The 14,606-nt window shown below is 42.1% G+C and overlaps 1 protein-coding gene across 1 annotated transcript; it reads right to left on the minus strand.

Annotated features, from left to right (window-relative positions):
* Positions 1-10,953: 10,953 nt before the first annotated feature.
* On the minus strand, positions 10,954-13,694 carry LOC118307062. The gene is made up of 10 exons (XM_035629873.2): positions 13,643-13,694; positions 13,481-13,549; positions 13,308-13,394; positions 12,769-13,111; positions 12,390-12,672; positions 12,036-12,269; positions 11,863-11,954; positions 11,620-11,724; positions 11,333-11,509; positions 10,954-11,186 (listed from the first exon to the last, which is right to left on the minus strand). Exons 2-10 carry the CDS (start codon positions 13,537-13,539, stop codon positions 11,181-11,183), a joined length of 1,386 nt encoding a protein of 461 aa, XP_035485766.2. The 5' UTR covers positions 13,540-13,549; positions 13,643-13,694; the 3' UTR covers positions 10,954-11,180.
* Between the last annotated feature and the right edge of the window lie 912 nt (positions 13,695-14,606).

Here is a 14,606-nt window from a genome sequence, read left to right on the forward strand (position 1 = left end):
TTTGATTTTGATTTATTGATTTTGGATAAAAGTAGCCAAAATATTCTTATATCACTTCATGTCAAGGTATCATTTATAAAATGTTATAAGTTCTGCTGATTGTTAAAGTTATAGTTTGACATTGTAGGAAAATACACAAACTGTCAGACAGAGAGTTAGACGAAAAGATCAATACCAATTTTTATATCTGTCTGGTCAATATAAATCTACAGGAGACATCTTGTTAGCTTAGCTTGGCATAAAGACTTTAAATGGGAGGAAACGGAAAGGCTTGGAGCCCAGCAACAAGTCCCAACAACCACACACACCACAAAATCACCACTTTTGGGGGTTTTTTGCACTTCTTTAGGGTATGATTTTAATAAAGAAGGGTTTTAAATGTTCAATTTGTAAGAAAAACAAGGAAATAATAATAGTACAGCAGATATCCAAACAAATAACCACACGCAAATAAAAAAATATATCAAAACACCACCCTCCCTCCCTGATACAGTGCTGTACAGTAGTAAAGGTTATGATGGAAACAAAAGTTGATTAAAGTAATAATGGGTTGTTTCTTAGGAAACAGATGAGGGGCAGCCAGAACTTTTTGAATCTCGTTTCTTCAGACAGAACTTTATTTATTATTATTATTTTTAGATGAAAGTTAATTGAGCCCCAGTTTATAGGCTTTCAAAAAAATATATTTTTTTCTTTGAAGTAATCAGACTGTGCTCCTTTTAACACAGATGTCGAATTTGAAGCACAATTCCCACCACAATTATGACAGGATCAGGTTGAATGTGGATATTAAGAATATCAGAGGATGTTTTCAATATCGCTTTTCTCTTTGGGACAAAGCTTTGGAGGAGATTTAGGCAGATTATAATGAATGTTAAAATGTGACACCCTTCTGTCAGAATCATTTTCACACTGAAGTTTTCTACTGATTGAACAAACGAGACATAACGTTTTAATTTGGCAGATTTTACCTTTGGACAGAGCCATGTTTAATGTTTTAATGCTTAGATAAGATAATTTGCTGTTTATTTAACTAACAAATATGAGAGTGGTCACGGTTTGCATTACACCTCCCGAAATGTCAAACTATTCCTTTAATAAATGAAGTACTTATGCTTTATAGATCAGTTAAAAAGAGCCATTAATAATTAATTGTTTGTGTTGCCAGGTTGTAAAAAATCTCCTGGACTGGTTTGGCCAATTTGTTGTTATGTAAAACATGTGAAGAAAAAAGAGAAATTATTATTATTAAAAATAAAAGAGAAATTATTAAAACTACCAATGACTTAACATTTACAACCTCTGTCTTACTTATAACAATAGTTTTAAAAAAACAATTCAGAACAACAGAGTTAAAAAGAGAACCGGTAAAGGGAGGCCAGAACTGGGGAGACACCATCTTGTCTTGGACTAAGTAAAGGCATGAGTTGTTGTTTTGTATTTTTAAATACAGCAATTTACAATAATCAAGTGTCGTGGAAAATCTTTTTGTGTGTCCGGAGGATAGGCTGGAATAAAGATTCTTTGAACAAAGTGGATTTCGTCTAAGTATTTTATTCTGTTGCGAGCAGAAGACAAACAGGTTTCACAGAGCACACAGAAGTGATGCCCTGAAAAAGTGCCGCACTGAGGTCTATTTTCCTCAGAGCTTTATAGTGATAAGCCATAGAGTTCACAGTGATGACACTCAAGCAAAGAGTTCTGCACACAAGCAGTGCAATGTTGAGCTGTGGGAGTCATCAGTTTTTCACAGAACAGTGCACTTGATATAGAACTATGGATCTGATATATAAAGTCATGCACACAGTATAAAGTATATGTAACACAGTATATAGAATATTTTCTATTACATTCCCTCCTTTTGATTATATATTAATCACAACAATAGAGCTTCAGGAAACATCAAACATATTACACCAAGAAGGTTTAAAATGCATCATCATACAGAAATTATCTTTAAAACAAGCAAAAGGGCTGTTTTTGGGTTCAATAGTTGTACTGATATTTTAAGTAAGCAATTAGAGGAGGGTTTCAAACATAACTAAACAGTAGAATTTTCGTCAATCAAACACATCTAAACAGAAGAAAACTTGGTCTTGGAATCGTCATAAGCATCATCATCATCGGAAGAAATATCATTAGACTCAATGTAGGAAGGGGTAGGATACAGATCTGGTGTCTTGGCAGACACACATGAGTACGCAACCAGGGAACATGTTCGCAATCAGACGACACAAGAGAGGGACGATGCAGGATGCGAAGATCACAAAAGGCCAACAATAGCGTCAGAGACCACAAAACCCTGGACCTCGAAAGGGGTGCCACAGCCGTTGCGGCTGTTCCATGGTTGTGGATCTCGCATAGGTGACACCCAGACAACGTCTGCACGTCACTTGATGAGGTAGAGGAGATGTCGTTGTCTTGCTATGTGTGATGTGATAACAATGTAATCAGCGTAGCCACCGGTTCGAGCCTCGCTCTCGGTGGTGTTGTTCAACGTCGGGTATTTTTGGCACAGATTGTAATGTGCTAATATTTTTACTGTGTGTGTGACCAGAAGCACCATCTGGATCTCCAGTTCTTTCTCCTGAAGTCCTTTACCATAAAGTAGTCACCTGGCTGAATCCTGTGTAGCTGGCTCTCAGCAGGGTGTGGGAGAGCTGCGGCTACTTGTTTCCTTATGTCAGATACGGTGGAAGATAGGCTAGCACAATAGGACAAATGTTACTTTCACAGAGGGGCTTCCTCGGGTGAGCCACACCAATGTGGGGAGGTACTGCGAACAACACTTCAAAAGGACTAAGATTATTTCTCGTTCTTTTCCTCATCCTCATGTACATCAGAACCAGCGGCAGAGCTTTTGTTCATGGAAGACCGGTTTCTTCGCAGCATTTGGCCAATTTAGTTTTTATTGTTCTATTCTCTCTCTCTACAGCGCCTCCGCTGGCAGGGTGATATGCACAATGCGTTTTCATATAAATGGCCAAATAGCAGCTTACTTCTTGAATGGCTTAGTTGACAAAATGTGTCCCGTTGTCACTGGACAATCTGCTCGGCATTCCCCATCTGGGAATAATTTCGGTGAGCAGGGCTTGTTTCGAGGCGGGGAAAGCTTCCACCCATTTGGACCACATATCTACCATTACCAGACAATGCTTCTTGCCTTCAGATGGATCTAGTTCAATGAAATCCATCATCACATGTTCAAATGGTCGTGTAGGTGGTGGGTGTGCTGCCTGTGCTATACTGGTCTTCCTACGTTGTGTGTTGCACATGTGACGCAGGCTTGACAATGTTTTTGAGCAAAAATGGAAAAACCTTTTGTGAACCAGTATTGATCAACCATACTCAAAATCCCCCCTTTTGACACATGGTCTAACCCATGTGTTAACTTTGCAAAGTGAGCAAAAAAGTGTTTGGGGAGGCAAGGGTTACCATTCGGCCCCCACCAAACGCCATCACTGAAAGTGCATCCTGAAGAGGACCACAGGCGCTTCTCCGCCGGTATGGAGAGAGCTTGCAGTTGGGAGAGGGAGGGAGTCAGGGAGTGGGTCATGTGTCTGCAGCAAAGCTACATTTATCAGAGGGAGTTGGGCCCTCTGAGTTGGGCGAGAGCAGATGCACCTTGGCAGCTGCATCTGCTCTCGCATTTCCTGGTAGAGACAGTGTCAGAGTTGTTCGTGTGTGCAGCACACTTGCATACAACTACAGATTTGGTAGCAAAATGGAGTCCAGCAATTCAGACACCAAAAGATGATTTAACACCGGTTTTCCGTTAGATTTGAGAAACTTTCTGTGTTTCCACAATGCACCAAAGTCGTGTACGACTCAGAAAGCATATCTGGAGTCGGTGTAAATGGTTACGGTCTTACCTTCGGAGAATTTACAATTATTCGGTAAGGGCGGTCAACTCTGCTGCCTGGGCTGAGAGGTGACAAGGGCAGAGAGCCAGAACGGACAGTCTCTGAATCTGAAACAACAGAAAAACCAACCCGATTAAAGCCTGTAGCAGGTTCACAAGAGGCAGAGCCATCAACATAAAGAACCAAGTCAGGGTTGTCGAGGGGAGTGTCAGTCATGTCAGGGCGAGGAGTGCCAAACAGTAATGCTCCTCGCCATCGTCAGGTGTGGGGAGTAGAGAAGCAGGGGTTGAGAACTGTGCAGTGTCACATTCGGCATGTCCAAAATGTGTGATATCTAAGATACCTAGCAGCAGAGAGGTGTGATGTCTTTTGTTCAAGCAGAATGTTTGAAACTGCATTTGGAACGAGAAGTGCAACGTCCGAATAACCCACAATGTCTCTTGCTGTCAGCGCCTTTTCTGCAGCTGCCACTGCTCGGATACAGCGTGGTAGACCCTCAGCGACAGGATATAACTTAGCTGGGAATTAGGCCACTGCTCGGAGTCTGTCGCAGTGTTGTTACAGAACAGAGGTCAAGCATCGGTCGCGCTCGTCTACAGCCTGTCAACATTTGACACATACATTTGACAGGGATACCAGCCATCACAGTACAAACATTTGACCACATGTGTAAAAGGCTTGTGTGGGTCGGGCAGTCCCAGCGTCGGTGGGGATTGCAGAGCCACTTTCATGTCGATAAAGGAGCACTCAGCGGAAGGAGTCCAGCTAACAGATGTGTGGGAGGTGAGGCCTTGGCCATGTATCATAGCGCTGAGTGGAGCGTCAATCTGAAAATAACTAGGGCTGAAACACCTGCAATAGGAGCACGTGCCTAGAAAGGACATCATTTGTTTCTTTGTCTGAGATTTAGGCAGATTTACAATGGCAGAAATGTGCTTGGGGGAGAGAGTTTTACCCTCTCCGGAAATCTGATGTCCCAAGAAACACACTTCTTCTTGCACAAACTGTAATTTAGACAAACTAGCCTTGTGCCCTTCGGCAGCCAGGTGGGTGCAATAGTTTGACAGTGTCTTTTTCGCATTGCTGTTTGGTCGGGGCGGCAATCATTATGTCGTCAAAATACTGGAGCAGCGCTGAACCTGTAGTGAGCTGGAGTGGATCCAAGCTTTCTTTCAGCACTTTGTTGTAAATGATCGGTGATTCAGTATTACCTTGACACAGACGAGTGAAAGTGTAAGGTTTGCCATCGAAATTAAAGGCAAACCAAAACTGGCTGTCTTTAGCAATGGGAACACTGAAAAAGGCGTTAGAGAGATCAACCACAGAAAACCACTTAGCTGCAGGTGGCACTTGAGACAGAATGGTGTAAGGGTTGGGCACATCTGGTGCTCTCGCATGAACTGCTGCATTTACTGCTTGCAGATCTTTGACGAATCTCCATTCAGTAGGTTGGCCCTTGTCTCAGATTTTCTTTACAGGAAAAACCGGCGTCCTGACGGGTTAGTCTGAGCAGGGATACAAATGGGATACAGTATTTAATGGATACTGATGTTTGTGTGGTCTGAAATCAGATTTTGGTGTGATGACCATCGGTTGGGTGTTCCTGATGTGTCCCACGTCATATTTATGTGTGGCCCACAGTGAGGAAGGAACTTCCTGTAAGGCTGTGGGGAGAGTGGAGACATCAAGGAGATAGTTAGAAAGTGTCAGGGCATCGTTGTCATCAATCAGACACACATCTCTCAGTGTTAATGCGCATTAATGCAATGCAAAGGAGAATACATGACCTTTGCACTTGAAGTCGGCTCCCAGTCAGTTATAGTTTCACAAAAGGCCACAAAAGCACCTGTGTCGCTAGTACGCTGTTGAGGAGATAGGCAGACGGAAACTGCACATCTGTGAGTTTCCAAGAACAAAGTACAGCCAACAGAAAGTCAGTTCTGTCCTGAAAGAACAATGTTTCAAAGTCAGGGTAAGGTTCATGAGACACATGCGCAGTACAGTGTAGACAATCTGGTAGCATGAAGTCAGCTAACGAGTGCACTCAAGATTTAGCTTTGTCTACCATTTTCTGTCCCACAGTCAGAGGAATGTCCCACTTGTAGATAAAGAGGGAGTCACCTGTGGACTCCGTAAACATGGTGGGTGAGGTAGACTGGCTAGTTCTTACCACTATTAAACCCGTGGAAGTGGATATCAAACGTATACCAAATGCCAACAATAAGTCTCTACCTATCAGATTGATTGGACAACATGGAGACCACAAAAACGAATGTTTGAGGGACATCGTGGGTTGTGGGTCATTAGGATCTGTGTGCGAGCATGAGAGTTGGACAGTATAACACTCTTTTGTTGTGGAGCCAGACGCACCCATGGAAAGAACATGTCTGCCACTCAGTTTTTGATTTGGTAACTGGCTTTGTTTAAAGGGATACTGTGTAGGATCTTCTCCCATCTAGTGGTAAAATTGTATATTGCATTCAAACGAATAGTGCTCTCTAGCGCTTCGTTTTTTCAAACGTGCGTTGCAACTACGGTAGGCGCTATGTGCCAAAAATCTATGTCATCCAATACTACCTTGTCGAGTTTCCTTTCGGGTGATGAGGTACGTTATTTCAAACAAACTTCAAACTGCATTGAATCATTAGTGTGAGCATGTATTAGTTTTTACTCCTTCAGTAATTCAATTTTTAAAAGTGAAACTCATATTTTATAGACTCATTACATTCAAAGTGAAATATTTCAAGCCTTTATTTGTTTTAATTTTGAATATTACAGCTTACAGCCCCAAATTCAGCATCTCAGAAAGTTTTTATTATTTCATAAGAACAGTTCAGTCAGGAACACTCTCGCCATAGATTTAACCATTTATTGCAACAAATGGAAATACAGTTATGTTTGGCGCTGATGGCTCCGCTCTCGATAATGCTCCCTGTATTTAGCCAAGCGCATGCTAGGCTAAGACAGGGAGCGCAATGCAGAAATCCCCCAAAACAACTGAACCAAGCGCCGAGCTGAATAATGCCCATGCTAGGCATCAGCCGGACTATGTGAAAATACTATGTGTAGCAGCATGCTTGCTGCAGACCTCAGCAATCCCAACTGCTTTTGGGAGGGATGCAAGCATGCAGCCCGTGAGAGGTCAACCTACCGTTATGTGAAATATCTATGTGTAGCAGCAAGCATGCTGCAGACCTCAGCAATCCCAAATGCTTTTGGGAGGGATGCAAGCATGCCGCCCGTGTGAGGTCATCTACGGTTAAGTGAAAATCTGTGTAGCAGCAAGCATGCCGCAGACCTAAGCTATCCCAAATGCTTTTGGGAGGGAGGCAAGCACGCCGCCTATGATAGGTCACCTACCGTTATGTGACTATATATGTGTGGCTGCAAGCATGCTGCAGTTATGTGAATATATATGTGTGGCAGCAAACATGCTTGCTGCAGGCTTTTGCTATCCCTAATGCTTTCGCAAAGAGCAAACATGCTACTAAAAATATGTGCAATGAACCGCAGCCAACCACTTTCAAATGCACCATTTTTATTATTACGCAGTGAGGAATTTGTCTCGTTAGGTGTTAGCACTCGTGGCCTTTTGAGCCGAGATGATCTCATTTACTCCAGGGCGAATGCAACGTTCATAGGCTGAAGAAGACCAGTGACCCATGGCTTTGAGAGTAGAAGTAGGAACCAAGGCAGCTGTGGATGTTGCTGCGCCGATGCGGAAGGAGTGAGAGGTGTACAGCTGAGGGGGGAGTCCACATCGTTGGCACAGGAGATGGAGACGGGTTGTGAACCATGACCTTGACATGGCCTTTCCTTTGTCGGTCAGGAACAACGGTTGGTCTTGCCTCACACGAGGATGCCGTTGCATTCCTGGAATTTAAATCGGGACATGGAGTCAGCAGTTTTATTATCCAAGCCAGGTAAGTGTGCTGCGCGGAGTGCGAAATTGCCCATGACACATGACCATGTTACTACTCTAACAAATCTATTAATAAAGGGGATGGATGAGCGACCCTTATTAATGATATTAACGGTAGCCTCGTTATCACAGAAAACTAGGATTTGTTTGCTAGACCATAGGTTGCCCCAGAGAATGCATGCGACTACAATAGGATACAACTCAAAAAGTGCAGTAGAATGTAGACCGGAAGGAAGATCAAGCAGTTCTTTTGGCCAAACGTCAGCAAACCATTGATTGTTGTAAATTCCCCCAAAACCTATGGAAGGAGCTGCATCGGTAAAAAATTCGAGGGTGACTGACATTTCTACTTTTTCATTATAGAAAAAAAAATACCGTTCCAATTATGGCACAGTTGAGACCAAAATCTTTGGTCAGATCTATATCCTTCATCTAGAGAAACAGTATCGTGTAATTTGTCTGCTGTTTTTGAGAGGTCCAACAATCTAGATATAAATGATCTGCCTTGGGGAATGATCCTCATAGTAAAGTTAAGGTGGCCTAATAGAGACAATAATTCACGTTTAGTGATTGACGCTTTATCCAACACGCTTTTCGTGATTTCTCTTATGCGTACTAGTTTTTCTAGAGGCAGTGAAGCTTGCATGAGGTCGCTGTGTGATGCCTAAAAATTTGATTGTTTTCAATGGGCCTTGGGTTTTCTCTGCAGAGAGAGGGACACCCAGTTGCTTAAAAACATCTTTCAGAGCTCTAATGCATTGATCTGGTTTTGACTGAGGATAATCTACCAAAAGGAAATTGTCTAGAAGGTGGAGGACAAATGGCAATTTGCAATTATTTAAGAGAATCCAACAAAGCGCTTCTGAAAGGGTATTGAAAATACAAGGGCTACTCCGACAGCCGAAGGTTAGTCTGACCGAAAAATATATTTTGTTGCACCATTTGATTCCGAAGACATGCCACTGCGAGGGATGGAGCTGCATGACCTTAAAGGCGTCTGTTATATCAGCCTTCCACAGCCAAGCGCCTTTTCCAGCTAGCTTAATTAACTGAATTGCATGATCAACTGTACCATAGAATAAGGAAAACGGCGCAAGAGGTTAATGCTTGGGGTGCTATCGTCATGCGGTGCTGACGTGTCTATGATCAGACGCTTTTTTCCTGAGTATTTCCGTGTAGCTATGCCTTCAAAAAAACTGAAAAAGTTCATCGTGGCTGACCCCCAAGGGAGCGGAGATGTTTCGGCTGTAGAGAGCATCGAGGATCTTAGTCACTGGCCAGTTTTTTATCAACGGAGGACTTTTACCTGCCAAGCGAGAGCTACGGCGAGCCTGGCAGCGTCCTTCAGCTCTTTCATCTGTCTCTCCCTCCTCGTCTTGGGTTTCAAGGATGTAATCGTAATTGTTGAATTGAATTAATGAAACGTATGAACTTTTCCATGATATTCTAATTTATTGAGATGTACCTGTATGTGCCAATTAGTAGTGATACATTCTTTATTTGTTTATTTTTCGATGTCCGTGCATTGTCAGAGATCATCATCATCAGGTGATGCAACGGTAGGGAAAGGGAGAGGGAGAGGAAGAGGGAGAGGGAGAGGACAGAGAGCCAGTGGGTCGGCGAGGCGAGGAGAACGACGTGGACGAGGACAAGGACGAGGAGAAGAACGAGTCACAACCACGTCCACGACGACAAAGATGACAAGCAGCTACAAGAGATGATCTTGATAGGATTGAAGGTTTCCAAAGGCAGAGAAGAGAAGCGACAGAGTTTTGTACAATTTAAATGGCTAGCAACAAATGAGCAGGCTATGCATTTCCATTCTCTGCCCAATCCTATGCACATAGCGAAACCATAGTCACAACGTGAGCTAATTGAGTGTTTTTGAAAACAAAGGCTTTTAGAAAATATGTATATATATAGAGAGAGAGCATATATTAAGAAAGCATTTTTCTTTGGCACACCAATGAAGTTGTCTTTTGTCAACATTGATAAAAAATTAGATCCTTTACACTGCATTGCCTCCTGTGCACAGCACACTATACTGCAACACATGTCCAACCTGTTGGCTATATAGGTCTACCTGTAAACATACCTGTATACCTAATGGCCTAACCCTATCTTATTTCCTTTAATTTCTTCAGAGATTTCTGCAGGAGATTAGCCTGGAGGATCACAGACGCTTCGCAGCGGGAATGTTGGAGAGGCAGCAGGGTCTGATTCTTGATCTGTTGATGGAGCATCAACAAAGACATGGTGCTCCTACAACTGCGGAGGTACCGGAAGTACCTTGGTGTACCTTTGTCTACTGCAGAGACATGGCGACGGACATGGAGCGGAAATGCTGTGGCCAAGACCCTGCCCACTGTTTGAGCCTCCTGCCACATTTCACGCAGTACTGCCTAGATGAGGATCCATAGACAGTACCAGGAGGACCTCACTGCCTTTGGAAATGTAAGGGAGCCTGGCGATGACAACAGGGAATACAGGCATCCAGCTTACAGACACTTTATTTTCTGTCAGCATGGTGCATTAGGACAGGGGAACAGAAAAGTGATTCCAAGCTGCTGTGTTTGCAGGATCAGGGATAAATTCCCTGACCCTCAGGGACAATACACTTGCTACATTCCTGGTATTTAAGAGATTAACATAAATAGTTTTGTAAATCGTTGTTGTAAATAATAAACATTGTAAATAGTTATATTCATATCTGTCTATCTGTATATTTTGTATTGTAGAGTTCTGTTGACTTCTAACTTTGTTACATATAATAAAAGATTTGTTATTTGAGTCAGTGCTGTATTTGTTCTACACTAGGGAATCGAGAAAAATATGTCAAAATAAGGTGCAATAGCAATTTCATAAACAATACGATTGAAATGAATGTTTTTTTAAAAACAGAAATATAGATTTATTCTTATTTACAAACATTTTTGCCCTTCTGTATACACCTCAAAAACCAGCATCACCAAACAACAGCTCAATCAGCCTCCAAGTTGGTAGCAGCTTGGAAGGCTGATCCTGTAAAAGACATGGAGTGCCATTAGTCATGTGCATACAATGGATTATCATTAACATGTATGTGCACACAATTCAGTATCAGTTAGAGGCAAATGGAATGAGCTGAAATAACAGCATGTAGATGTTTTTCACTTACCTAGACCTCTGCTGACCTGTGTGCGTACCAACTCTGATGTCGGTGGTGGAGGTATTGGGAGCACAACACCAAATTGCCTTGGATCATCCGGGCGTAGGGCCCTCTTTCTTAGCATCCCAACACCGCTTGCGACTCTTCCTTTCACAATCTGCGCTTGCAACTCGGGGATATAACCATGTGATTTCTCAGATTTTAAGGCGTAGAGGCTATATCTCCTCGCATTCTTGTTGTACTTCTTCTAAAACTAAATAAGGAAAAGGCAAGTAATACAAGTCATTATGACAACTAAACTCACATACTTGTAAGAATATGCAATTATTTTAATACAACAGAAATTTTGAATGAGAGTCTGTGAAATTTCTGTTTAATTGTCATGCCCCTACACTTTACCTGAAGTGCAGATACTTGTGAGCATCCTTCTGCTAGCGCTTGTTGAGGACAATGTTCACTAGCGCTTTGGCTCTGGGAATCCCTCTCAATCCACTGTTTTCCTTGAGTGTCTTCGAGTTGATCATGTTGGCAGCTTCCAGTCTCCCAGGTGTGATGGAGAACCCCAATCCAAAGTGCCTGAGGAAAGTAAACCAAATAAACACAAAAACAAAACAAAATTATCATGTCACAGTTATTTGAATCATGGAACTTATTGAATTAAAAATATATATATTAATCTTGCTTACAAGAAACTGCTGATATGTATCTGCTGTCTTGCAGCACCACCAGACATGGTTGACTACATCCCTCAACCAGTGAAGGAGAATAGACTGGCCTTTCAACTTTCCTGCCTTGAGGGGATAAACAAAACACAAACAATGCAGGTTATTCCATGCATGTATTTTTGCATTGAGACCTCACATAATGCAATGATTCAACTGCAGGTACAGGATAGTGTTATGAATGAAATTAGATGTATTAAAACTTACAACAGCAATTTTTTTGGACAGGTTTTTGGCACCATGCCATATGTCCAGGCTGTGGTGAATCCTGAGCTTCTTATATCTGCCTTTGTCTGGGTCTGTGAAGTAAGGAATCATTTTATTTCCAGGTGTCTCAATTGAATATTTGTATTCCAACATTTTATCTGTTGACCACTTACTCAAAAGGGCTCCAATCTTGACATGGGCATCTTTGCAGAACTCCACTACCTTTATCTCTTTGGTTAGTTTTTCCACAGTCTGGATAAAACCTTCCTTTTCCATGATATTGGAGTTCCAGTTTGTCTGACGCTTGTCTATAGTGGCCACATGGACAATTTCCTTGGTATCAAGCTCCATGGTCGTGTAGCTGCAGTATTGTGCAGAATGCCCTGGTGAGTCATTTCTGCCATCACCTAGAAAAAGAAGGTAATTTCAAAATACAACACATGTATGACAGATGCTTGCAAAATTTGTTTCATTGTGTAACACTATAAAAATGTAGGTAGAACAAGGTAAAATATAAAAATACACACCCAAGAGCACAACATCTTTCCCTTGAAGTCGGCTGATGGCCTCAGACCTCTTCTGTTCCCGGTATTCTTTAATAGTGTCAACACAGTATGTGTCCTGGATTGTGAAGTGGGTGTTCGGGTTGAACATTCGGACGTTCATGAATTTCAGGAGGAGAGCAACTTTAGCGTAGTTGTTTCCAGACAGCAAGATGTTTGTTGAAAGTAGAAAGTCCCCAGCCTGCTTGCCAAACTGTAACACAGGCTGGGAGTTCCACCGCCATTGGCAATGTCCATTGGGGCAGATCTACTGGTCAGAAAGAGTAGCCTAATAAATTCACAATGCATATACAATGCTATCTGTTACCATACATTGTGATGTGAAGTTACTGTAAAGGCTTACCCATTCAAAGCTCATTGCAGTGCCCCTGATGGTGATGTTTGTTGAAAAGGGGGAAACACTGTCACACACCAAACCATTCCTCAAGACACCAGTGCATGTGTGCACGGGCAGAGTTAAAAATGTGACCAGCTGCCTCAAGCTGTTCTCATAGATGACTGCTGCTCTGACGCCAACGATATCATCCTCACTAAGGATCTTATGAGGGCCTGGCAAAATTGGCTGCTCGAGACTCAAGGGCTCATCAGAAAGAACTTCAGGGGCAGGCAGGTCGTGCACAGTCTCATCGATCCCGATAGTTGGCAGATTATCTATTAACTGCGCTCCCTTCAGTGCACCACCCATTCTGCAAAGGCAGAACATAAGGGATCATACACAGTTCAATCAAAGAATTTCCATAACTTTTCGGCATATAGCCATGACCTAAACCTCTGTGTCAACTAGAAGAATAGAAATACATTTCAAAATAGTCCTGAACATCGTTTATATGTAAAAACTCAGCACAGAAACAAATTAAAGAGTAGTAATAGATTTCGACTCACCGCAAAGAAATTGGTGGAAGATATTCCTCATCAGAGCTGTCGTCCGGGTCACTGTGAAATGTGGGCCGCTCTTCTGCCCAATCAATCCTTTAAGGCACAACATACTCAGAACATAGCAATTTCATGAACGAAGCCTACACAACTCACTAGAAACCAATGACAAGCCAACTTACACACTGTTCATGTGGTCATTGAAGGTATTTTCGTCCAGCTCCTCTTCCTCAACGCTCATGTCATGCAGGCTATGAGAATAAATAATATTTAAAAACATGTATCAGATGAAAATATGCAACAGACTACATGGATAAAAAACAATGTGAAAGTTTATGGGTTACCTCTGCTCAAGGGTTTCAATTTCCGGTGCCTCTGCAATTGCACTTAGCTGTTCATCTCTGAAAACAATAATCACAACACACTATGAGGTAAAGGTAGATACAAGTTTTATATGAAACTCGCACTCAAAAAAACAATGACAAAATTATTTCCATGCGGTGACTTGCCCATCTGTCCCACTGGAAATACCGGACAATATCGCAGCAGTTGGCACTTCATAACGGTTTGGCTTCATGGGGGTTGATGTGTTCCAAATCCCAAGGGTTCTCTCATAACTGGACAAATTAGATGGATATATCAGATCAGGTTTATTGACCAAGCATTCTTACAGTAAAGGAACTTGACTCCAGCAGTTGTGGACTCTCTTCAACATGAAGACAAATAACACTATTGTTAGAATAATCTGAAATGAACACAGAAAGTTGAATTCGGTTTTTAGGCAAACAGTAACATTTAATACATACATATAGTCTTGCTGCAAGGGGACAAGTCAATACAGCAGCACAGTGTCTGAGTACTGAGGTTGTCCGACGAATACAGGAGATGCAAGGATATTTAAGCAGGATGGGTGGTTCCCCTATACAATGTACATCTGTGTGTTACTTGTTTACAGACAGTCACATTGCAGGGTCATGCATTTCCTGAGTCACATTGCAGGCTCATGCATGCCCTGAGGGGCTTCCGCTTCCATAGTAGACAACAAGACATACAAAGATCACGTCTGTATACTAGATACAAGTACAGACTGTTCTCTTTAAGATCAGCATGTTCTTTTTAGTTAGGTATAATACATATTTTTCTGACATTTCCCTCCTGTTTATACTAATAAAAAGAACACAAATAAACCATTAAATATAGCAAAAAATACATGTAAATACAATGCACTTAGACACGTCTTTCTCCAATATCCTTGGTTATTATTGGTTGATACATGGTCTTGGTCAAGGCTGTCTCAATCAGTTTTTT

Source organism: Scophthalmus maximus, chromosome 1 (assembly GCF_022379125.1).
Source record: "Scophthalmus maximus strain ysfricsl-2021 chromosome 1, ASM2237912v1, whole genome shotgun sequence".
Lineage (NCBI taxonomy): Eukaryota > Metazoa > Chordata > Actinopteri > Pleuronectiformes > Scophthalmidae > Scophthalmus > Scophthalmus maximus.

Bases quoted from the DNA above. Each gene is read 5' to 3' on its own strand.
- LOC118307062 (XM_035629873.2), bottom strand. From the start codon at position 13,539: ATGAGCGTTGAGGAAGAGGAGCTGGACGAAAATACCTTCAATGACCAC. The intron at 13,395-13,480 runs GTAAGTTGGCTT...TGTGCCTTAAAG, and splicing joins AATGACCACATGAACAGTGT to GATTGATTGGGCAGAAGAGC. The intron at 11,725-11,862 runs GTAAGTTTTAAT...TATCCCCTCAAG, and splicing joins TGTCCAAAAAAATTGCTGTT to GCAGGAAAGTTGAAAGGCCA.